Here is a 25592-nt window from a genome sequence, read left to right as displayed (position 1 = left end):
CTCTCCACCAAGCAGGGAGCCCGATGCAGGACTCCATCCCAGGACCCTGGGATCATGACCTGATCCGAAGGCAGACGCTCAATGACTGAGTCACCCAGGCGCACCACTTGGGGAATTTTTAAAACACAAAACTTCCCAAACTCCACTCCTAGCCTGGCAGAGGCTGACTAGATCCTATTTCCTCTTCCCGAGCACCAAGGAAAACTACATTTCCCAGGCCCCTTTGCAATAATCCAGGGCCACATGACTAGGTTCTGGCCAATGGATATTGGCCGACTGGCCCAGCCCATAATATCCCTGAGTAACTTCTGACCCTCTACTCCTCTTCCATCCCCCCTGTGCCACCTGTTCTGAAAGATGGTGGTATCAAAAATGGAAAGAGGCTGGATCCCTGAGTCACTACCAGGAATGGCACCCACTTCCCATCAGATATGATGTGAGCAAGAAATTAATAATAAAGCTGTGTTGGAGGCCCTGGCTGGCTCAGTTGAAGAGCATGTGATCTTGGTCTCGGGGTTGTGAGTTCGAATCCCACATTGGGTATAGAGATTGTTTAAAAATAAAAATCTTAAAATAAGGGGCGCCTGGGTGGCTCAGCCATTAAGCGTCTGCCTTTGGCTCAGGTCATGATCCCAGGGTCTTGGGACTGAGCCCTGCATCAGGCTTCCTGCTCCTCGGGAAGCCTGCTTCTCCCTCTCCCACTGCCGCTGCTTGTGCTCCCTCTCTTGCAGTCTTTCTCTGTCAAATAAATAAATAAAATCTTTTTTAAAAAACTTAAAATAGGGACGCCTGGGAGGCTCAGTGGGTTAAGACTCTGCCTTCAGCTCAGGTCATGATCTCTCTGCTCAGCAGGGAGCCTGCTTCCTCCTCTCTTTCTGCTGGTCTCTGCCTACTTGTGATCTCTCTCTCTCTCTATGTCAAATAAATAAATAAATCTTTAAAAAAATTTTAAATAAATATATAAATAAATAAAACTTAAAATAATAATAATAATAAACAACTGTGTTAGTTATAGTAGTCTGCCTTTCCAGAACTTCTGATTTAACTATCTGGAGTAAAGTCCAAGCAGTTGTTTTTGTGTGTGTTTGTTTTTTAACCCCCCAGGCAATTCTAATGTGCAGCCAGGATCGAGAAACCCTGGATTAGGACAAAAATACAAGTGTGGGGTCGCTAGGTATGGTCATGAAATATTCGTTTTTCCAAGGACACCCCAGAGATGGGAAGAAGGCTGTTCAAAAATGAGAGGAAGATGGACACCTGGGTGGCTCAGTTCTTTCGGTGACCAACTCTTGATCTCAGCTCAGGTCTTGATCTCAGGGTCATGAGTTCAGGCCCCGAGTTGGGCTCCACACTCGGTGTGGGGCCAACTTAAAAAAAAAGAGAGAAAGAGGAAGAGGGTGTAACAACATGGAGGGAGACAGGGGACCCCAAAGGGAAAGGTTGACCAGAAAAGTATTCAATGTGCTGGGAATGATCAGGGAATATTTCAGAGTTGGGGCATTTAATATCCAACCCTAAATTCTCATCAGACCTGTTAGGTGGGAAACATGAGTCCTTACGCTGTCTCCACACCCCCAACAAAGTCCGTCCCATGCTCATCCCTGTGTAAGTGGATGCTTTGGGGAAATCAAAGGAAGAAAGCCAGTTCCACATTTGGTTGTTGTGGGGAGGAAGGAAAAGCTAAAGCTCCCAGCTGAGAATCTTCAGTGAACATTCTGAGCTCCCCTGAAGAATTCAAGGTGGGAAGGAAGGCTGATGCCTTGCCCGAGGAATTTCACACACACACACACACACACACACACACCCATGGTGACATCTGGGTGACATTTCAACCAGCTGTCTATGGCTTGTGTTGTTGAGTGCCTAGAACCAACACCAACATGAGCGCCGAGAGTCCCATGACATTTCCATAAAGGATAAAGCTAAGCAGGACAGGGACTTGCTGAAAGCCACAGAGCAAGTTCTGGGTGAAGTGGAGTGGATTAGCCTTGGAGTCCCCGAGTCCCCGACCCCCACGAATGCTCACAGACTCCTGGATACGAGCATTTAGAACAAGCATCTTCTGGTGATGGGGCACGTGGAATGGGGAGATGGGAAATTGTGGAAGACATCACTGGACACAAGTCACTCCGACTTCCATTCCAGAATTGTCTGTGCTGGGCTCCCCACTCTCACCCTGTACCAAAACCATCCGCCCAGCCCCAACCGAAGACAGACAGAGCCCAGAAGCCTTTGTTTTCACATTTAATCAAAGGAAAAGAAAGAAAACCAGTCAGAGCAAAAGCTCAGGAATTGGCTGAGGGAGGGAGAGGGGAAGGGCGACAGGGCCACTGAGTGTGGACAGTGGGGGACAGAGTCCTCATTATCCCAAGGTGCCCCAAATACAAGCGTCCAGGGAAGGAGGATAGGGTCAGAGAGGTAATGTGATGGGCACACACCTGCTCCAACCCAGCCCTGGGCCAGGGAGTGAGCGGGGCTTGTGTAGGGGAGGTAGGATGCAGTTGAAGGGATGAAGACAGGTGAGGAGGGGCCCAGCCCTGCCCCCCAGGCATCACTAGAGGTGAAGGTGCCAGAAGCCAGAACAGCATCAGCACAGGAGATCTGCCCAGCAGGGTCAGGTAGCAGCTCCTCAGCAAGGTGCCCAGCACCCACGGCGGGCCTCCCCCACCTCCATCAGAGGATGCTCTTTCCATTAGGGGACTTTGGGGGTTAACCAAGGGGAGGGGGCTGCACCCGCAGATCCTCCACTGCTTCTACTCCCAAGCGCCCCAGGTGAGGTGGGAACTGGCAAAGGATACCACTGTCTCGGACCAGGAGGAGAGCAGCTCTTCCTCCCACTCCTGGTCCCCTTGGGCAGTGGGTAAGGGTGATGCAAGGAAGAGCTGGAATGAGGATAAAAAGAACACTGATGAAAGGGGAAAGAGGAGTATAAAGGTGACTGCATAGTGGATGCCAAGCTATGCAAATGAGATGGCAGCAGGCTTGACCTTTATATCTCATTTGCATATCCTAGGCAAATGCAAATGAGATCCCTAATATAATAAATATATTTCTAACTTTGTAATAAATATTCTGTTTCTTCTCCCTCCCCTTCCCTAGGAAATGGGCACACAGTGGTTCAGGGGCCAGCTCAGGCTGAACCTGCAGCGAAGACTGATCAGACACTCAGAGAACTGGGAAGGACAGAGGGGCTGGCTGGCGGTGGGGTTGATGGGGTGGTCCCTGCAGACAGGCTCACCCCAGACGGGGTCACAGAGAGGGACAAGGGCCAGGTGCCTGGGGAAGTCTAGGACGACATTCTTAAAAGGGATTCTCCTATCTTACACAATTGCCCTCCCCAAGGACTCGAGGGTGTCATATAGGATAGGGGGACACCAAGAGAAGGGGAGAAAGACATCTGGGGAGGGCCAAGGCCCTGGAATCTGGGATCAGGGTCTCACAAGAAATGGGGACTGATGGGGAGCCCCCAAAATAGGGCCCCAAAAAGTGACCTCCAAAGCAAAACAACCCTTTGCTTCTCTTCTCCCAAAACCGAGACTCACACACACGCAAACGGCGCAAACGCAGACCAGGTGCCTCGGCCTGCGGAACCTAAGCTGCGCAGGCAGAAACAGTGTGGATGGCGCCCCCTGGAGTTGTACAACAGGGAGCCGGCTAGAGCACAGACGTCCTCTGCCAAGCCCCTGTTCCATGGCCGGCTCACAAGCTCCTCTCTGCACCCATCCTCGGTCCTCCAGGCACACCTGATGAGAGTGGGCCACCTGGACCCCGCTGGAGGGACCAAGATGGACTGGGGTCCTGAACAGGGAGCCCAGACGTGCCACCAACCTCCCCCCCACCACCACCCCAGCCATGGTCAGCAGTCACAGGCTCCCTGTCACACTTCAGCTCACCCCTCCCTGCGCTGAGCCCTGCGGGGAGCAGAGCCGCCCTGCCAGGGGCACATCCGGAGAAGTCCGTGGAGAGACTTCGGCAGTGAAAAGCTGTGCAGGAGGGAAGGACGGTGTGGGGTCCACTTGCGGGCATCTGCCTCATTCCCAGGGAGCTGGGACCGCACTGCTCCCTGGCTGTGGCAGCCGGCTCAAGCTTTGGCTCCCCCAGCCTTCAAGAGGGCCCCAGGCGGGACCACTGCCCTGGACCGCCAGGCCTGCTCCCAGGGATGCGAGCCCGCAGGGACGAGGGGTGGGAGGAGCCCGGGAATGGAGTGGGCGTGGCCAGTCCGAGGGGAAAGGGCGGTTTGAGAGAGGTGGCCAGGGGCAGTGTACCTACTGGCCACAGGGCCCCAGAGCAGCTTTCCTCTTCTCTGCACTGGGCATTATGGAGGTGACTCTGACACATTCCGGGGAACAGCCTGGCCCTCAGAGAAGGACATCCGGTGGCAGGGGGCATCGGGAGTGGGCAGCACCTGGGCACAGTCGTGCCCCATGAACACCCACCTCCTTGGCAGTGCGCGCATCTGTGTGGAACAGCTTAGGGCCCGCTAGGAGCCATTGTCACCCAGGGAGAGCCAGACAGCGGGGGATGAGAGCTAAGGACCAGGGCTGGGGGTCATGGCTGGGGGAGGGGATGGATTCAGGGTTCTGGGTCACAGCCCAGAGGGGTGCAGTCCCCATGAACAGTCTCAGTACACCCAGCTGACGGGCACCCACTGGGGCTCCGTCCATAGCTTCTCCATGGCAGCCTGGAGCTCACGAAAGGTCCTCTCCAGGTTGGTGTTGACCAGGCTGAGGTCGAAGTAGTGCCCGTAGCCCCTTTGGATGCGGCTGCTCTCCTCCACGGTCCTCCTCAGGTCGGCCTCCTGCGGCACAAGGGACCCTCCCGGCCATCAGTGTCCCCACATTCACCCCCATCGTCAGGGGGAATCGGCAGCATTCCCTATCTGTCCCCCTTCCCCAGAGCCCCCCCATATCAAGTATGAGCTCCCCAGCCTGAGGAGGCAGGAGCCCCTCCCCACATGCCCCAGGGCGGCTCTCCAGCAACTCTGGACAGACTAACAGGTAAAAAGAAGGAAGGAAGGAAATAAACTTCAGTGAGTGCCAAGCAGGGCACACTAACTGCTTTTCAACCGCATAATCTTTACTGTGGCTCTGTAAGGCAGGACTTATTATTCGCCATTTCCAACAGAGAACATTGAGGTACAGGGAGGTCGCCTGGCCAGCAGGTGCACAGGGTCCGCCTGACTCCAAAGTCAATGCTCCCTCCACTCAGACCAGGTGCCCTTAACCTCCACAGCCTGAGACACACCTCCCAGGCATGCCGTTACTGGGGCAACCCCAGGAACCACCACCCCACACCTAGTCAAAGCTGGGCAGCTGGCCAGGCAGGAATGCAGAGGGAACTTTGAATAACGACTTAAATAAGTCAAGGTGGGAGCTCTAGGACTGGCCCAGCTATGTCCCAGTGACCCCAGTTGGCTACGTTTGTGGCCAGGGGACTTCAGCCTGGAGCCCAGCCCAGACAGCCTTTTCCAGGGCCTCAGCAGGACTCTGACCTAGGGCCTGAGAGCTGCAGTACCAGCCATGGCCAGAAGATGGACCCCTGAGCCCAGAGTTCTGCAAACCCGAAATCTCCCGGGGAAGGGGAAGGCTGCTCTAAGCGGTACCTGGTGGGGAGGTAGGTGTCCTGGGGTCCTGTAATACCTGACTGGAAGCCTCCTCCTCCCTAATGCTAACTCATCCCTCCAACCTGACTGGAAGCCTCCTCCTCCCTAATGCTAACTCATCCCTCCAACCAGACTTCCAGCCTCCAGCTTCCTCCTTCCCTTCAGCCTTTCCCTCCAGTTATAGACACCCTCACACTACCTGGTCCATTCTGCCCACACATCTCCCACTGGCCCTCTGGACTCCCTTTGGTCAGCACTCTGTCCCCATAGAATGGATGGAGCTGTGGGGCTGGCAAAAGCTCCTGCAGCCCAGGCTAGCCATATCCCTGACTGTAAGACTTTGGACACTTCACTTCCTTGCCCAGACCTCTGTTTTCACAACTATAAAGCAGGAATCACAAGTCCAAACTCACTGATACTTCGGGTGGGCCCCTCTCCCCTTCCCTGATGCCACCTTCTTCCCCTCATCAGCCCCAGCCTGTCCTCTCCCCAAGGCAGCCACCGGACCCCTCCCAGCATACATGAGGGCCCTCACCGTGAGCTGCTTGGTGGACACCCCACTCTCCAGGGCAGCCCGGTTCATGGCCCGGAGGGTCTCAAAGTCAGGGGCCTCAATGAACACCACGTAAGGGACAAACTCAGCTGTTCTCAGCACTTTCACTGCCTGCAGGAAGAGAAGGGGATGGGGGAGTCTATCCCCACAGACATCCTAGAAGGTTGGTGAAGGATAACTGGGTGGGGGGGACAGATATCTGGAAGTGGTGGGGAAATGGTACCTGGCATCCTGGGACCTGCGTCCGGGGGATGAATGGTAGAGGAACCACTGGCAGGTGGCTGGGGTTTGGGACATCAGAGGAGGCTAGAGGAGTGGGGGGCCTGGGAGGCTGAGAAAAAGGTTCTAGGTGCATTGGGTCCCTAGCAGGAGCTGAGGGGTTTTATGGGGGGGGGGGCTGCTTGGGAGACCAGGGCCTGGAAATATATGGGGAGTATGTGGCAGGGCGGGGGTGGGGGCAGCAGAGTGCACAGAGGGGAAGTGGGCAGGCTGGGAACAAGCAGGCTGGGACCATACCTGGGGGTTGACATCCAGCACGCACACCTTGCCGGAGGCGACCACACCCCGGATGGAGTCGATGCGTGTGCCATACAGGTTGCCCTCATATTCGCCATGTTCCAGGTAGCGTCCCGCCCGGATGTCGGCCTCCATCTCCCCACGGGACACAAAGCTATAGCCCTGGCCTTCCCGCTCCGAGTCCTTGGGCCGCCGGGATGTGACTGGGGGAGGGAGGGCCTGAATGAACACAGGCAGGCCGTGTGCCGCCTCAGACACACGTGTACGTGTCCTACGGGAGCCACGCAGCCCAGCAGGTGCAGCCCCCCTCCACCTTCACTGCGCTGCTGCCTTCCCATGCCCCGTGCCCTCGCCCTCAGCATTGATACCCACAGATCCGAGACATCCATATTGTGGGGGGGGGGGGGCTCCAGAGTTCACTGCTCCAGCCCAGCGCTCACAGATGGGGGAGCTGAGGCCCAGAGAGGGCAATGGGCACCCCAAAGCCACCCACCAAGGTCAAGTGGATCTGGGGTCAGCACTCAGGTTCCTGCCTCCAGGAACCAGGAGCTCTGACCACCCCTGCTGGTTCTGTCACTACATGAGGCCCTGTTTCACATGGGTTCCCAACAGGGTTTTGTTGTTGTTGTTGTTGTTTAAGATTTTATTTGTTTATTTAAAAGAAAGAGAGTGAGGGCAAGGGAGTATGAGTAAGGAGCAAAGGGAAAGGGAGAAGCAGGCTCCCCAGCTGAGCAGGGAGCCCGATCCGGACCCATCTCAGGAGTTGGGGATCATGACCCGAACCAAAGGCAGATGCTTAACCGACTGCGCCCCCCGGGTGCCCCCCGACTGGGTTTTTAGCAAGTGAAACATGACAGAAGGAGAGGTAAGCCTTGCCCAGCCCACCGGGGCCACCGGTTCAAAAGAGGGCGTCCCAAACCCTCTCCGGCCTGAAGTTCCCCCATCACCCGCTGGGGGCGCACCCCCCCAAAAGTATCACTTGACTTGATAACCTGCACAGGCCCACTCAGTGAATGTGGCCCTGGCCCCTAGGGCACTCCTGCCTCCTGGCCCCCCACCCAGCAGGGCCCAGCTCCCACTCACAAGGCACTGTGGTGCCGTATCGATCCGGATCCCACATGATGAGCTTGTTCTTCAGGCTGCGCCGGCCCACTCCCTGGGCTCCGATCAGCACCAGGGTTTTCCGGCGGAAGGGGGGCATGCGGGCCACCTCCTCGTAAATGAGCAGCTCATGGCGGTCAAACTCTGAACACAGGGAGGGGTAGTCATCAGGCTACACGGCTGGCATGGGAGGGGCCGGGGGCCAAGGGCCAAGGGGCTGGGGCCTGGGGCAGCCAAGAGAGAGTAGGCAGGGCCCACGGACAAGACTGGCAGCATCAGCACAGGGAGGGAGAACATGCGCACAAGTCCTTGGCGGCTGGGGGAGGGGCAGGCCGTGTTAGAGGACAGGGAGGGGGCCTCCAACACCCACCGGCATTCTTGGTAGTCAAATACATCATTCGCTTCTTTTTCTTTCCTGAAAGGCTGCCACACAGCGTCCCTGGCCACAGAGAGATGGGCGAGTGAGGCCAGGCAGGCTGTGTCAGATCCCATACTAGGGGTTCCAGGGAGGACCCTCATACCTGAGGTGGGTGTCAGCTCCAGGTCCCGTTTGACAAAGGCTTTCCGCTTCTCCTCCAGCAGCTGGCTGGGGATGAGCCCAGCGCTGCCCCCTTCCACATGGCATGCCTGCAAGGGATATGGGACAAAGACCTGCCCGAGTGAGAAGACACCTCCCCAGGCCCTCACCTCGCCTCCCACCCCCCCGCCCACGCCACACCAGGAGACAGACACGGAGCCACACCTGCCACCAGTTAGCGTCATCCTGGTTTACAATCTGCAGCAAGTCCCCAGCACTGAAGCGCAGGCCCGCCTCCTTGCAGGGGATGAGGCTGTCTCTTCCGGGGTCATAGTCAAAGTGGCATTTCACAAATACCTGGGCCAGGGGTCACAGAAGGGTCAAGGGAAGAAGGGAAGGCTGGAGGGCAGTACCCTTCTCAGACCAGCCCCCCACCACTTCCCCCTCCTGAGGGTGGGGGAGTGTCACACAGTCCCCTGTCTTCTCCCTACCCTCACAAAGATGCAAGAGGCTTAGGCACCCCAGACCCACCCAGCCACCTCCCTGGGACCAGCCTCCCTTTACATCTAGAACAAAAGGATTCAGAGTGATGGCATCTCTGCTGGGATGGGGTGGGGCATGGACCCATCCACTAAGGAGAAGGCGGGATCACTGGGGAAGGGACACAATCCTGGCGCATAAACCAGGATCCCTTGGTCTACCCACACCCTCCGCTTGGCCCAGGGGGCTCTGGCAGATGACTGGAGAGCCCACAGGAGCAGATGGACAGAGCAGCCAGACCCCCACAATCCACCAACCAGGAAGCAGCCATACAGGACGCGTGGCGACCCGACGTTGCACATGCGCGCACCCCGTTCGCATCTGCAGGCGCAAGACTGCATCCACACGGGCGCTCCTGTGGGCACCCCAGGCCTTAAATGTGCACGCGTCCCTTGCACATGTGTATGAGTGCCCACAACTAGGGCCAATGCACGAGCATGCGGGAGATGGGGCACTCTCACCCCCGGGATGTCACCCTGATGGCTGCCCCTTGGGCCTGAGGCTGGCGGGGAGAGGGGAGCTTGGTGGAGGGACCCACCTGGCGGGGCAGATGGGGCTCCTGGTAGCTGGGCAGGATCTTGAGGATGACGCTGCCGCTGGCAGTGCGCAGGAGCTCCTGCAGCGCACGGGGGTCGCTGCCCACCGGCTGCCCGTTCACCTCCTTGATGATGTCGCCCACATGCAGCAGGCCTTGCTGAGCCACCATGCCGCCATGCAGGATGCGTGCGATCACCAGCTCGCCGCCCTCCACGCGGAACGTCACACCCTGGGGGTGGATAGAGGGTCGGTATGATGAAGGGGCTCCTAGGGGCTCCAAGCTGGAATCTTCGGATGGGTCTCCTAAGCGCCCCTCTATTCCCATCCTCACCCCCTTCTATCCCAGCCTCGCAGAGTCCTCCTCTTCCAACTCTGCCCAAATTCTTCACTCAGGGGGGCATTCATGGAGGGAAAGCGGGCACTTTCTGTGCGCAGCTCAGGTGCACAGGGTCTGTGGACTCCAGGAGCTGCATGGGCCCATCTTCCTCTTCGGCCCTCTCCTGACCAGATTTGGTCCCCACCTGTTACTCTCAGTGCCCCCTCCAGACCCCCAGCCCCAGCCCCGCCTTGCGGCCTCACCAGATGCTCTCCAGCTGTCTTGCGGATGCCCACCATGCGCACTGCGTCAGGAGGTACTGGCTGGTTGCTGAAGGTGGGGTCCAGGCCAGGGCTGGGGGGTGGTGTCTCATAGGTCTTCGAGGCCACAGAGTCGTGTGTCTCCAGGAGAGACTGTGGAGGTAGTGGAAAGAGGGCAAACATGAGACAGTGTCCCATGGTCCCTTCCCATCCCTGTGCTAACGTCCTGCCAGCCCCCTCCCCGCAGCCTGCCCCAGCCCCCACCACAGCCCAGGGCCCGAACCTGGAAGTGGGGCTCCTGGAGGATGCGGGCCAGCTCCGCGGCTGTGCTGCTCTGCTCTGCCAGCTGGGCCAGGTCCCGGAGGATCTCCTGCACGAGCTCTAGGTTGTTGTCCCGCACTGCCTCCAGCTTGGTCTCCTCCAGCCGCTCATGGGCCTGGTGGGGGGTGGGCAGAACAGGTGACACCTGAGGATCCCCAAGAAGCCTGAGGTACCAAACACTGTCCCCTACCTGCTCAGATCCTGACTTTAGACCTCAACCTCTGCATGGCTTCTGACACGAGCTTCAGATGCTCGCTCACCCAGACACAAGCACACTCACACACACACAGACACGCCTTGCTTTCCTCTTTCTCGCCCCAAACGATGATGAGGACCCAGTTTATAGAAGGAAGAATACAAGCCCAAATGTTCATTCCCATCCTCTTGTCACAGAGGGCCATTAAAATCATCAAGCTGTCCCCAGCCCCCCGGGACCTTATAAGCCTGTGAGTTCAAGGACAGCTTTTTCCACATGAAGGCACGGTCTTGGACATCCTGTAGCCCAGGATGAGGAAGCCGGAGAGGTGGAGCAACTTGTTCAAGGTCACAGGGACCCAAGCTTGGGTCTCCAGACTTTCAGGCCAGTGCTCCCAGGGAGGGAGGAGACAAGAAATCAGTACAACTGACCCTTGAAGAACACGAGGGTTAGGCACACCAATCCTGCACCATCAAAATATTGCTATGTATGGGAAATCTGGGGGGCTCAGTCGTTAAGCGTCTGCCTTCAGCTCAGGTCATGATCCCAGGATCCTGGGATTGAGCCCCGCATCAGGCTCCCTGCTCAGTGGGAAGCCTGCTTCTCCCTCTCCCCCTCCCCCTGCTTGTGTTCCCTCTCTCGCTGTCTCTCTCTCTCTCTGTCAAATAAAAAAAATCTTTTTAAAAAATTGCTATGTAACTTTTGACTCCACGAAAACGTAATTACTGATAGCCTACTGTTGGCTGAATTCTTATGGATAATATAAACAGTTGGTTAACCATATCTTCTATGTTATATGATTATATACTGTATTCTTACAATAAAGTAAGCTAGGAAAAAGAAAGTGTTAAGAAAATCATAAGGAGGAGGGAACATATTTGAGGCACTGTAATTTATTTATTAAGAAAAATCCACACATAAGTTAACTCACAAGTTCAAACCCATGTTGTTCAAGGGTCAACTGCCTACAGTACCAGGAGAGGGCCCTGTACCTATTTGTCCCTCTACCAACCCTGGGCTCCACGACAAGGTGTTGCTCTGAAAAAAAGGAAAGGCAGCTTTCTCCAGGGACCAGCCCAGCCGGGAGAGTCATGATAGTTGGGTCAGGAAGTAAGGAGTGCCGGGTCAGGGATATACAGGAAGACTTTTTTCTCTCTGAGTCGTTTGAAAAAGAAGTCACCTCACCCCAGAATCATTCAGCATACATCACCTAAGAACAAACAGGAGATCTGCCACATAAACTACAGTCCCATTATCACACACAGGAAGTTCAACATTGAAACGCTGATATAATATAATCTAGTAGACGGTCTCTATTTAAATGTTCACTGTTGTCCCAAACATTTTCCCTTATAGATTCATTTTTGTGGGGTTTTTTGTTGTTGTTGTTGTTGTTTTGTTTTGTTTTTGTTGTTTTGTTTTGTTTTGTTTGTCCCTGATGGGCAATCTCAACGAGGACCAGTTGTTACATTTGGTTGTCCCATCATTTTATTCCCCTTTAATCTAGACCAGATCCCAATAACTTTTGGTCTTTCAGGACATTTTTAAGTTCAGGCAAGCTGTTTGTAAAATGCCCCACAACTGGATTTTCCTGATTGTATCCCCATGATTAGACTCAGGTTAGTCATTTAGGCAAGTGCTCTACATAAACGATCTTGTCTCTTTCCCACACCTTGAGATCCTGTGACTATTCTGCTCCCCAATAATCTTTCACTGATGAATTTAGCATTCATTGATGACCCCTGCCTAAGCCAATTCATTTTTTTTTAAAGATTTTATTTATTTATTTGACAGACAGAGATCACAAGCAGGCAGAAAGGCAGAGAGAGAGAGGGAAGCAGGCTCCCTGCCAAGCAGAGAGCCTGATGTGGGGCCTGATCCCAGGACCCTGGGATCATGACCCGAGCCAAAGGCAGAGGCCTCAACCCACTGAGCCACCCAGGCGCCCCAGCCAATTCATTTTTTTAAAGATTTTATTTATTTATTTGACAGACAGATCACAAGTAGGCAGAGAGGCAGGCAGAGAGAGGAGGAAGCAGGCTCCCTGCTGAGCAGAGAGCCTGATGAGGGACTCCATCCCAGGACCCTGAGATCATGACTTGAGCCGAAGGCAGAGGCTTTAACCCACTGAGCCACCCAGGCGCCCACCAGTTCTTTTTTTTAAGGTGGGGAGGAAGGGGCAGAGGGAGAGAGAGAGAATTCCAAGCAGGCTCCATGCCCAGAAGAGAGCTGGATGCGGGACTGGACCTCACTGAAATCAAGAACCAGACACTTACCCAGCTGCACCACCAGGCCCCCCAGTCAATTCTTAAATTGGGAGTTGCAAAATGGTGCTTTTCTAACTCGTTATTCCTTCTACATTTATTAGTTGGCTTTCTATAAGAGAGAGCTTGTCCTTTTCCCCTCTTACCCCTCTCCCCATAGCCCCCTCTCTGCATCACTATGGATTCCTTTTACCCTGTGCTCTAAATCATCACCATCACTATCTTCTTTTTCTCAATTTATCCCCAATTTGTGCAGTAGGAGCCCCCAAACACACCTGCGTCCTTTTGACATTTCCCATCAGTCCTTGAGAACCTTCCTCCTTCTGCCACGGGCTCATCCTATACTTTCCCTACCCCAGGTCTGGGCTCAGCAATTTCTCCAAGGAGCTCAGATTCCTTTTGGCAGGGAATGGTATTTAGAAACCAAGATCTGGGCAACTGGTGCTCATTCCTTCTGGGGTGTCACTTATAGCCATTAGTCGATACTGATTATTCCAAATAAAATCTAAGTCTGCAAGATTTTCCTTATCTTCCCTCATTCCATATTTATACCTCCCATTTAAGTATTTAAATAAATAGTCACGGGTGCCTGGATGGCTCCGTGGGTTAAAGCCTCTGCCTTCGGCTCAGGTCATGATCCCAGGGTCCTGGGATCGAGCCCCGCATCAGGCTCTGAGCTTGGCAGCAAGCCTGCTTCCCCACACACCCCCACCTGCCTCTCTGCCTACTTCAAATCTCTAGCTGCCAAATAAATAAATAAAATCTTAAAAAAAAAAAAAGAAAAAAGAAGTACAGCCTTAGCCTATATCTCACTTAGGGTATACAGTCAGAATATTATGAGCAAAAGTAACTAGAATTAATTCCCTTTTCTATATGGTTATGTTAACAATCTAATAGGTGGATGGATTCACTTACCCACACTTAGTTTCAGAGTTAACTTTTTTCATTCTTTTTAATTTATTTGTATTTTTGGAATATGCACAACATTTACATTGTTCGAATTTTAAATCTATATAAAAAGTAAATGGAAGGAAGTCTCATTTCCATCCTCATCCCTTACACCTTATTCACACACACACTAGAGGAGATCATTTTATTAGTTCCAATTTATTCTGTTTCTTTTCACAAAAATAAGTACAAATTTCTCTTTTTTACATAAAAGATAGAACACAATACCCACTCTTTGATTCCTTGGGGTTTGTTTGTTTGTTTAATTGGCTTGGTTTGCTCTTTGGTTTTTTACTTAACAATATGCCCTGGAAATCACTCTATGCTGCTACTTGCAGACCTTCCTTTATTATTATTATTATTATTATTATTATTATTATATTTTAATTACTGCATTTGACTCACTGCATGACTGGAGGACCATAATTTATTCAACCAATCTCATGGGTATTTACATTATTCCTAATATTTCACTATTGCAAATAAAGCTGAAGTGAAGAACCTGGGGCAACTGATGTCTGTCTATAGAGAAGTCTTCCATGTAAATTCCTGGGTCAAGCAGAAGACACAGGTTTGATTTTGTTAGATACTGACAACCCCTTTCCATTGGCCTTGGGCCGCTTTGTCCTCTCCCCAGCATCGGATGAGAGACTTTCCTGAAGCCCAGCCTGGACCAAGTGCACAGCTAGCTAAGGGTGCAGCCAGTACTTGAACCCCGATCTGTCAGCTCCTGATCCATAGCCAGAAGCAGACTGCAAAGGCAGAAACTCCACACAGCCATTTCTTAGAGAGCTTTTCCTTCTGCCCTCCATGCCAACATCTCTGATCATGGCAGAAGATAGGGAATTCTCATTTGAAATCTAGGCTCATAATTAAATAGCTCAAATACTGAAAGGAGTCCCAGAGAATGGTGTGCCAGAAGTTAAAGTCAGTCCTCCATCTGGAACTGATGATGTGATTTGCTTTGGTCAGTGGGACGTTAGCAAATGTGAGGCAAGCAGAAGCCTGGAAAGTGCTTGGGACTTGGGGCTTGTCCTCCCCTGTTGCTGAGACTGCCTTGCGGAGTACCCTGGGCCTCCTCCTGGAGGACAAGAGAGCACGCCATCATAGACCTTGCAGCCTTCCCAGCTGAGACATCGGCCATGTGAAGGAGAATGTCCTAGACCACCCTGCCCCAGCTGAGCAGCCCAGACCAGCAAAACCACCCAAATGATCAAAAATATCATGAGAAATGAAACATGGTTGTTTTAAGCCACCAAACTGTGGGATGGTTTGTTACTCAGCAGACGCTGACTGATACATTGAGCTCCTCACCACTGTAGCTTCCACTTGTCCTGTCCCCTGGTCAGAATCTCTATTTCAGTGATCTGCCCCCTCTCCTTCATTCTTCTAGGACCCTGTCTTGCTTTGTCAACTCTCACCCTGGCCTTATCACAGGAATGGAGTCTTCCCAGTGAACTCTGGCCATGGCCAAGACTGCATTGTAACAACTCCTTATGGTTTGAAAAACACTTCTACACCCATGACTTTCCCCAACCCCACCATGTCTCTGAAAGAGAGACATCATTATCCCCACTTTTCGGAAGAAATAACTAAAGGTCAGAGAGGTTGTCAGACATACTAAAATCACACAGCCAGCCAGTGACTATTCTGACTCCAAACCCTATGTTCTTTCTACCTCATCTCATATGGATTAGATCACAGGCCTCCCAGCTGGCAGATGTCCCCACTGGTAACAGTTCACCTGAATTTCTGAACGTCACCTGACTTGGATTCTTCACCTTGGCCTTGCCTGTTGCCGGAAACACCTGCTGCTGGATCCAAGTCAGCCTTCCCAGATGTCACCTACTGGCTAGGGCTGCAGCTGTCGTCTGCAGCCAACCCCACGGATTTATGATCTGTTGGCCAGATTTGACTTCCCTCCAGAGCCTTTCCTTCTGGATTTGTCCCCTGAGGCCCTTCCCCTCCCTGGTCTTAGATCTACTCAGCCCAGCCCCTCCCACACTGTCTGCACAGCCCCACCGGAGAGAGGCAAGTTCCACTCCACAAGAGTAAGGGAAGGGGATTAATAGCTATTATTAATTCCTGCTTAACTATTCCTGAGTTTATGGGCCACTTCACCAAGAGAACCAAGGTTTTACCACTGGATCTTTTTACAACTGGATCTGAGTACTTATATTTGTTAGGTTAGAAATGTGTCTCTATACATATAATCATTAAAATTGATGAGGAGTACAAAGTAGGTCCCAATGTCCAAAACAAGTCATGTCGTCAAGTCCAGATCGAAGAATGGAGAAACTTTACCTTTTGGTGAGGGAAGTGACAAAGGCCCACTGCAGAGTGTTACACGTACAGGGATGAGAGGGGTTCTTACTGAGCTCAGATAGTCTTTTTGGAGATGCACTTCTTGCTTGTCTCACAGCTCAATGGAGAGAAGTCACAGGGTCCCCCTAGCCCATCAGCCTCTTACTGGGAGTCTCAGTATTGAAGAAAGGTCCACACCACCTTCTACTGTGCTTTATGCATCTGAAACCATCCTGGGAATCTCCTGGGAGGAAATTCTGACCAGCTTATCCCCAAGATGAATTCTGGAGAAGGGAGTTTATGTCTACCGCCCGATCTGGCTGATTCTAGGTTAGGCTGGACTGGGAGGTCCCAGGGCAACAGATTTGGACCCCCTCCGGAGAACAAACTCTCCAGCAGTTCATTCCCACAGCCTTAGCGCTGTGTCAGCTACTCGGTGATCACGCCACAGATACTCATCAAAGCGAAGACAGGTAACTGAGTGAGTGACAGTCATCCAGCCAGCAATCCCCCTCACTGGAGAGCTGTCCAGTGGACCATACAAAGACACCGAAGAACACCACCGAGGGCAATCATGCTTTGGAGGGGCACTTCCGACCCCTAGATTCTGCCTTCCTGAAAGCTCCCTCTTTCACTGGCTGTCTCACTGTAGAGGCAACATCTAACAGGACCCAGAGGTGACATGGTCTAATAAATTCTACTCTGAAATCAGCTTTGGCAGGTTACAGGTGGAGAGGGTCAAAATGTGTATATTCAGCAATGCCACTGCCTGTGTCCACCCTAGAGAGACTCTCACACATGTGCAGAAGCAGAGGAATGCAAGGACGCTCCCCGCAGCGCCGCTCTGAATAGCGGGGAAATCAACAAGGTACGTTCTTGTACCTGTCTCTCAGGAGAACCAATAAATAAATACACTGGACTCTATTTCATATACTGGAACACCACACAACAGTTAAAATGAATCTATATGGGGCACTTGGGTGGCTCAGTCGGTTAAGCTCAGGTCATGATCCCGCCGTCCTGGGATTGAGCCCCACATCGGGCTCCCTGCTCGGTGAGGAGTCTGCTTTTCCCTCTCCCTCTGCCTGCTGCTCTCCCTGCTTGTTCTCTCTCTCTATGTCAAAATAATCTTTTAAAAAATAAAATAAAATGAATCTATCTGTATCTACATCTATACTTATGTCAGGAATCATGTTACTTACATAAACTAGAACTCTCCCAAACCTAAGCAGTTCGCGCTATCATTCCATTAGAGAACATTTAAAATCCCAAAACCTAGGGATGGATTGTGTACATCTGAACACATCGGTAGGCAAGACAGGCAAACATTCAGGGGTGGGACGTCATCCACCTCAAGCCAGGGGTCACCTGCGGGGACGGAAAGCAGTGGAAATGGGACCAAGGAGGGGTACCAGCGGCATCACACTTCTTCTTTCTTATAAAGACATAGCAAGAATGCAAGAAAGTGGGGTCAGCATTCCCATCCTGAAGATGATACTCAGAGGGCTGTTCGGTTTTTTCCTACACTCTCTGCATTCATTCATTGAGCAAATATTCCGTGAGCACCTACTCTGTGCAAGGCACTGTTCTCAGCCCCCCCGGGGACACAGGCAGACATGCCCCGCCCTGCTGGAACTCACACTCTCTTTGTTTGAAATGCTGGATCCCTCATTTTTATTTTTAATCCATGAATACAATCCTTGACCACTGAATGGAAAGTGCTCTGCCTTTCTCCAATCCCCTCCACCATCCCGCCCCAGTCTGCTCAGTTTCCTCCTCCCCAGAACATTCCACTTTCACCTTCTGCCATTAGCAACCTCCCTGGGTCTTCAGCCATTGCATGCATAGTGTGACCAGGCTATGTCCCGGCGACACAGCGTCCCCTGTGCAGCTCTCTCCCTCCAGTAGGGCCTGGCCCCCCTCCGCACCCCATGCCAGAGCCAGTCACAGCCATCCTGTGACAGTCCCCATCTCCACCCTGTGGAAAAGCTGCCACCTGGCTACCCTCTCCCGCTGGTCACCAACTTTCTGGTCACCCCACCGCCGTTCCCTGAGACCCTGAGACCCTGAGCCCGCCTCGGTCTTGTCCCACCCCAATGCCTGCCGTACCCTAGATTCCAATGCCAGCTACATGCAAACCTTCCATTTCTGGGCCTTTTGCCAGCAATCTGGGCCTTTTGACCTCCCTGCCTGCCGCAGCTACACCCTAAATTGTCATGTCATCCCCCAAAGCCGTCCTCCTTGGAAATCTCCGACCTCCCTCTCTCTGAACTCTACCTTCTCTTCCAGCTACCCACTCTCTCCCCAAACACTTGGTGACCTCAGAGAGCCCCCAGCCCTTCACTCCATTTTCTTCCTGCCTCTCTCCTGCCAGTCCTCCTCCCCATCCCTCCCAGTGATACTCTGAGCCACCTCCTCTCCCCTGTCCCCTTCATGCTGTTCCCTGCGTCTCAGCCTTCACAGCCGACACCCAGCACATACCTGGACCAAAGCCACACCCTTTACTCCCAGCATCCCAGGACTGAATCACCCCCACCTTAGAAAGTCAGGCACCTGCCATGGTCAATCTGGGGCTCTGTCAATCCTGCTCCCCGGCTTTGGTGGGGTCCCTCTCCCTTCCCTTCAGTGATTAATTGAGTCTTCATTTCCAAATCCCCCAGTTCAACGCTGATCCCTGATTTCCAGCATACAACTGCCCCCCTTTCTGGAAAATCTGAGCAAGTAGACAGGATTCCCCGCAACTCCATTGTCTCTACCCCAGGAAAGGGGGCACCCTCTATCCACCCCACCCTTCCCAACCCTGCCTCTGAGCCTCAGCCTCATACCTCTCCTGAGCAGAATCCTGAGTGCCTTGTTACCCCCACACCTCACCTTCCACACCCAAACACCCTGCCAATTCAATTCCTAAATACTTCTTTCGTCCTCCCCTCCCTTAAGCCCAAGGTTTACCACAAGTCTAGCTCAGGGTCATCCCCAACTCTGGCCTTTCCTGCTCCAGCCATGACCTTCCAACCACCCTCCATGGGGCTGCCAGAGGGATGCTCCGAAAACATCCATATCCTATCATCAAACCCCCGCTTGAAACCCACGAAGGGGTCCATGTCATTTACAGGACATAACAGGACAAGGCCCAAGCTCCCAGCACAGCTCCCAGTGCCCTCCACAACCTGAGAGCATGTCTGCGGCTTACACTCCCTGTCTCAGACCTGAAGCTTCAGCCTCACACCTGCCCTTAAGTCCCTTCACAGACCTCTGGCTTTTTCTCACCTCTGTTTCTGCTCAAGCTCTTCCACTGGCCCCAAATGCCCTCCCCCTCCTCCTCAGTCTTTCAGATTCAGCTCAAGGGGCCCTTCTTCCAGGAAGACTTCCCTGGCTACCCCAGACCAGGTTAGACATCCGCCCTTCACATTCCCAAAATGCCTAGTGCATCTGCCTCTAGCAGAGCCACTATCAAAATGCTTAATAACTTTCTCTCCTAGTGAGTTTCTCCGCCACCTGATGCACATGGCAAGTGACCTTAAAAAGACATCTGCACAAAATGCCCAAAGGCAGAGGGGACAGGCAGGATGAACTCTTGAATGTTCCAAGGTACAGGCACCAATCATACCCCCCCCGCAAGCTGGCAGTCATCCCATCCACCTGGGCATGTCCACACTCTCACTGGCCAGGCATGGGACTGCCCACCACCTGCTGTCCTGCAGACTCATCACCTGGGCAGGGATATTCTCACAGAGTCCCTCCACGGGGGGGTCTTCTGGGCCACATGCCCCTTTCCCAAGCACCCTATGGCCAACACCCCATAAACTCCCTAGGCACAGTGCCCTCGTGCCCATCTCCCTGGAGCACTATACCTTGGCCAGGGATCTCACTATGGGACTTTCCATAATGCCTCGAAGGAAGATCAGGTCCAGTTCTGCAGCCCCCGTGGCATTGGGGAGCGATCCCAGGTTGTCCAGGACTTGCTGCATGGCTGGGGAGAAGTGGCAGGTGATGAGATACAGGAACTAGTGGGACACCAGAGCAATTACCCCTCCTCCCCCATGTCCAGCAGAAGATGGCCTCTCTCCAGCAGCCCCTCCCCCCTGCCCAGCTCGGGCACTCCCGGTACCTGAATGTCCAGGGCTGGGGTCTAGGGGACAGGCAGGGGGACAGTTTCCTTGAGCTGGTCTCTAGGCCCTAGGTAATGCTAGCCTAGGCAGGTGGGAGGGTTTGGGAATCAGGAAATGGACTCTGACGTGGAAGGAGGGGAGAAAGGGAAGCACTTGTCAGGTTCCAGGTTCTGCCCTGAATCAGAGAGCCACAGACTCCTCACGTGATCTCTGGATGGGCTGAAGTCCCAGGACTCAGCCACCTGCACCTAGAGGGCCAGGGATAGGAGAGACAGTACTTGGAGCGTGTCCCTGAATGCGGGCCCAGAGTTAAGCAGGCAGTCATGCAGGAGGTCAGAGCCTGTACAGTATGCTATACAACAGCAGCACTAATTCCGCATGATTTTTCAAAAGTCATGGTCCCTCACTGGCTCAGTCTTTCCCTCCTGTAAAATGGGTGAGTGGAACTGGACAGTGTCTACAGGCCCTTCAGCTCGGTCAGAGAGTGATCTATTAACGTTGAGAAGTTAATATAGATCATAGGAAGCCAAAGCTATGGCCCAGAACATCAACAGGAGCTGGGGAGACAGGCACCTGGAGGAGCTGTGGGTGCCAAAGGGCAGAGATTAGACCAAGTCAGTCCAGGGATCAGCAACCCCTCAGCCTGCCAGGGGACATAACCAAGGACATGAGAACACCTGACACAGCTATGGCAGTGGCTGCTGAGATCTGAGGTGGGGCTTGTCTGTATGCACCCGCGGAGGTGGGAGCTCCTAGCTGTGGCAGGTTCTGGGGGGAGGAAGGGAGAAGCAGAGTGTGCCCAGCTGCGGGCAGAGATGGGCAGGGGGTATCATTACTCTGCCACCCAGCCACCCACGCCTGCATCTACATAACAGAGCTCAATCCATGGAGGGGGGCAGACACAGTCCCTGGCTCCTCTCACCACTCTTGTCAGAACCCCCTCCTCCAGGAAGGAACAGGGATGGGGAGGAGGGGGCACTGAAACTGGAGAAGCAGACATGGCTCAGGGACCCCCCTCCACCCCTCCTCCTCCCCACCTTCTCCAGAAACAACATCCAAGCCCGCCCTCTCGATCCCTCCTGCCCAGGCCTGGGCTTGGTATTGATCAGACACCTGCAAGGCCTTTAGAGGCCTCAGAAAGAAGCCAGGGCAGGGACCCTTCCCACTCTGCCAGGGCATCCTGGGATCCACCCTCCCCAGCCATCCTCACCTACAGATTCACAAGCCTGTCAGCCTTGGAGGAAGACAGAGCCCGGGGGAGTGAGAGCCCTCTGCCCAGGCCAGCTCCCTTAGGTTCCCGACGGCCTGCTCCCAGGGCCCCCTCTCCAGATGCCCAAACCCTGAGGAAGGAGGGTAGATGAAGGGGCCATCTCTCTCCCCGGCAGCCTCCCCACCCCACCTTTCCCTACCTTCCCTCTGGAGATCGGCTTCCTCAGAAGAGCCCAGGGATATACCCTCCAAGGAGGCCCCGCTGCCTGGGCTGCCCGCCATGGCTGTCCCCCACACCCGGCTCGGCTCCAGGGCTCCACGAGTAGCCTCTACACAGCTGTCGCTGCTCTGCCAGCCCAAGGGGGGCCGCGCTCGAGGAGGCGGGACTCGGGGGAAGAGCCAGCTGCGAGATCAGCCAATAGCAAGGCTCAGTCTCCCTGACCGCCTTGCTGATTGGCCAAAGCCCCAACGCGAGCAGCCGGGTGGGGAGGGGGCGGTGCCAGAGCCGAGAGTGGGGCGGTGGCAAAGAGTCCCGGTCCTCCCAGAGCCTGATCGCACCTCGCACCGGTGTTCGCACTCGCGGGGTCCGGAGGGGGCGGCTGAGGGGAGGTTTGCGGGGCAAGGGGTTAAGACTGCCGCCCTTTCAGAACCGAGGCGGTGCTCAGAGACCCCCCTCTCACAGCCCAGCTGGGGGAAACCCAAGGCGGGGTGCGGATTTGGCACCGGCTTGTTCCCGCCCCTCTCTTCTGGAAATCTCTCCTCTAAAACCCGCATGCCACTTCCTCCTTTTGCCCTCAGACCTCTACGTTCCTTCTCCAGGCCCAGTTTCCTTTACAATGACCCGCTCAGAATCAAAGGAAGCCCCCGAGAATGACTCTCAGTCCTCCGCAAGGAGCAGGGGCACCACTGTGGCATGGGACAAATACTGCAAGCCCCAAATGCCTCCCCCACCTGCTAGCCATGGGGAGGGAGGCGTTGGGGGGGCGGGAGAAAAAGGAGGGAGAGGGAGCGGCCTCACAGTCTGACCCCACAACGCAGCAGTGGCCCCTCCCCTCCCCCATCTCACATTGGCTCCTCCCCTTAGGTTAGGGATGGTGCCTGGTGGGCAAGTCAGGCATCTTGGAAGGGAAAAGGTGAGGATGCATTCTCACAGCAGGGACCCCGGTGGGCAGGAGCATAGAACTTGGCAGTTACCCCAGCCCAGTGCCTCCATTCCTCTGATACCCTGTACCCATGAGGACACCACCAGCTGTGGCTGCCACCAGACAGCCATTCCCAGAGGAGTGGCACCAGGTCGAAATGCACCCCTGGTTGCCATGGCAGCAGGAGGGATTACACACCAGGACATTAACCCAGGGATGCAGGAGAGATTTAAAGGGACAGCTTCACCTCAAAACAGCCCGCTTTGATTCAAAGAAAAGAGGGAGTCAAGTAAAGAGGGCAGAATGGGCAGGGCACCAGGCCTGAAAACTCCAGGGGCAAGTTCTCTGAACACTCAGCCCATGCCATGGCCCACATATCCCCCAGCCTGTCCCCCACCCTCAGGAAAGGGCCCCTCCACTTTACTAGAAGTAAAGTGCCCCTCCGCAATGACAATGGCTGTGTTGAGCCATAGGGAAGGGAACTGTTGGCTTCATTCTGCAGGTCGCAAGGCTGGAATCTCCCTGGGAAGGAGCAGGAAGAGGGAGGGTGACCCTGACCTCAGAGGTGGGTGACTCTGACCACAGCTGCCTCTCTTATCAGGCCTATAGGAAGTGTAATGGCCACCAAGTTAGAAGAAGTAGACCCATCATCATATTTTTGAGGCCAGGAGCCAATTCAGCCTAGGGTGGGCGCAGGGAGGGCTGCCTGCAGGAAGGGCCAAGAGGCTCATAGCTTGGGTCACACATCATCTCTTTACAGAAGAAGAAACTCAGGATCCAAGAGGTTAAGCAGCTTGTTCCTATCCTCCTTCCTTTGGATACAAGAAGGCAGAAGTAGCTGATGACATAACACCCAGGGGATCAGGGGCCCCAGGGGTCCTCAGAGGAAGCAGGCACATTCCCTCTTCCCTTGTCCCTGGCCTCCACTCCCTGCCTGGTCCCCACTGCACCCCCATCACGCCCCCATCAAGTGGCCTGCAGCCAGGGAAGTCAAATTCTCCTCCCTCTACAGCCCTGCCAGGCACTATTAATGGGTTTACTGGGCAGCCCCAGATTGAGAGGCCTTTAACCACAGGCTCAGAGTTGGACTTAATTAACCCCTAAGCAGCTTACAGTGAGGCCCAGGCAGACCGGAGCAGGGGAAGAGCCCAAGGGGCTCAGTATGCTGGACACAAGATGGGGAGCACTGAGCCCTCCAAGGCCACCAAGGCTGGGGGACATTAGTACAGTTCCTCCACTACATGGAGAAAAGGTCTTTCTGGATGGAGGTGCAAGGGTGTCACAGTTTAGGGTCTGGCCCACCCTCAGCAGCCTTCACTTTCCTAGTTCACTTTCTCGAAGGGGAGGGACAGGGGAGTTATTCTAACCAAAGCGGGAGGTCCGGAATATCTTGCAGAGGCAGCAGCAAGGCCTGGAGCAAAGGAAGGGACTGCAGGGCAGGAGGCACCCAGGCAGGGAAACATCAGACAAATCAGAGCAAAACCAGAGCAGGCTGTGGTGTGAGGGCCCATAGCCTCCAGCATAGGGAACTTCATCAGGTAGGGCCCTGACTGCACATGGGGTCCATGAACCCCCAGAATAGAATACAGATTTTGTGCACAGAGAAGCATCTGTCTATGAGGAAGGCCCACAGCTGTCATCAGATTCTCAAAAAGGGATCCGGGACCAAGAAAAGTTAAGAACACTTTTCTTATCCGATCACATCATCTTACAAATGAGAAAACGTAAGTCCTAAAAAAAAAGACCCAAGGTCACAGGCTCACTGAGATCATAACCCAGCAGCACCCCTTAACAACTGTGCATACCCCTATCAGGAATATACTTTCCGAGTCACAGCTTTAGAGTGTCACATCGACCTCTTTATAGGAGAAGAGACACAGCCTCCAAAAGGCTAAGAAATTTGCCCTGAGGCTTCCTAGCTCATCTGGGCGACCCACTCCCTTGCCCCACAATCTCCCAGAGAAGCAAGTCCAGGCTTCCTCAGCTGGCATTCTCCACGTGCAACTCCGAGCGTCCCAGGACACAGCTCCAAGCCCATCCCTGGCACAGGCTGCTTCAGTCCACTGATCTGGTGGCACCAGGCTGTCCTCCAACCCCCAGCCATCCTCCAAGGGCCCCGGTCCTAAGGGCCACCTCACCAACGAGCCTGGCCCCAGGCCATTGCCCTCCACAATACTGGGCATCATCTCTGGCCCTCCACAGAGGTGAGTTGAGCTGTGTCTCCAGCCCCACCCTTGAGCAGGTGCAGCAGAGCCTTGGAAGCCGCCCAAAGGAAAGGCTGAGTGGCAGAATGGAGCAGTGGTGGGGGACAGTTCATTCTTACCGGTGACTGTGGGAGTGCCTGACCGCTGCTCTCCACCCTCAAGGCCCTGCCTGGCACTCTCCGAACCACTGATACAAACAGACATCTTCAACCCCTTCTTACCAGACTCAGAGTTGGTGGCAGCAACTGGCATGGTGAGGTCTTAGAGGGCTCTGAAATGTCTCTCCTAGAGGAGGGGAGAGAAAAGAATGAGAAAGCACAATGGCAAAGCAATGAGGGAAGGAATTAGGAAGAGCCTCCCCTCGGGATGGGGGCATTCCCCAGAGGCTGCAGGATCCCACAGACCTGGGAGGCAGGAAGAGCAGATATCACATGCCCCTTTCTCCAAGGAGGAGAGGAAGAGGTTCAGAGAGGTTAATTGCTTTGCCCAAGGTCATGAAGCTAATAAAGAGAGCCACATGGAACACCCAGGTTTTATGACTTTAAAAAAAAATTATGTTTCTGCCTGCCATTTGTCCTTTATTTCTTTGGGGGGTGGTCTGAGTCCAGAATTTGAGTCAAAAGCAGGAAAGATGGGCATTCCCAGACTGTAAGCTCCATGAAGTCAAGAACTACACCTGTTTTATTTTGCTTCTGGATCCCAAACCTAGCTAGTGTAGGTGCTCTACAAACATTTGTGTGTCTGGCTGGCAGAAATGAAGTCATACTTTCCCGAGGCCTCTCTGACTTCCACTTTCTCCATTTGCCCCTTCTTAGTCCAGAGCTGGGACAAGAAAATCAGGGGGCTCCCTATTCTCCAGGGGAGGGTACAGGGGGGATACCCACTACCCTTCTTCCCTTTGCCTTCCTGGGCACTTGCTACTGGAGAAAACCCTAATTCCCAGTTGCCATGAC

At 54.0% G+C, this 25592-nt stretch overlaps 1 protein-coding gene across 2 annotated transcripts; it reads right to left on the bottom strand.

Moving 5' to 3' along the window:
- Positions 1–2662: 2662 nt before the first annotated feature.
- Positions 2663–24909, bottom strand: LOC111158132 (membrane palmitoylated protein 2). Of its 2 annotated transcripts, none has more exons than XM_022520007.1 (12): positions 24861–24909; positions 19827–19945; positions 10226–10378; positions 9946–10095; positions 9368–9595; positions 8515–8646; positions 8294–8399; positions 8143–8211; positions 7755–7916; positions 6672–6874; positions 6138–6266; positions 2663–4798 (listed from the first exon to the last, which is right to left on the bottom strand). In XM_022520007.1, exons 1-12 carry the CDS (start codon positions 24889–24891, stop codon positions 4622–4624), a joined length of 1659 nt encoding a protein of 552 aa, XP_022375715.1. In that variant the 5' UTR covers positions 24892–24909; the 3' UTR covers positions 2663–4621. The 2 variants fall into 2 exon arrangements, with proteins under 2 accessions (XP_022375715.1, XP_022375714.1); XM_022520006.1 differs by lacking the exon at positions 24861–24909 and adding an exon at positions 21494–21575.
- Between the last annotated feature and the right edge of the window lie 683 nt (positions 24910–25592).

The sequence above is a fragment of the Enhydra lutris genome, unplaced genomic scaffold, assembly GCF_002288905.1.
Source record: "Enhydra lutris kenyoni isolate GAN:26980312 unplaced genomic scaffold, ASM228890v2 scaffoldscaffold57, whole genome shotgun sequence".
Lineage (NCBI taxonomy): Eukaryota > Metazoa > Chordata > Mammalia > Carnivora > Mustelidae > Enhydra > Enhydra lutris.
This window is presented reverse-complemented; position numbering and strand designations above follow the sequence as displayed.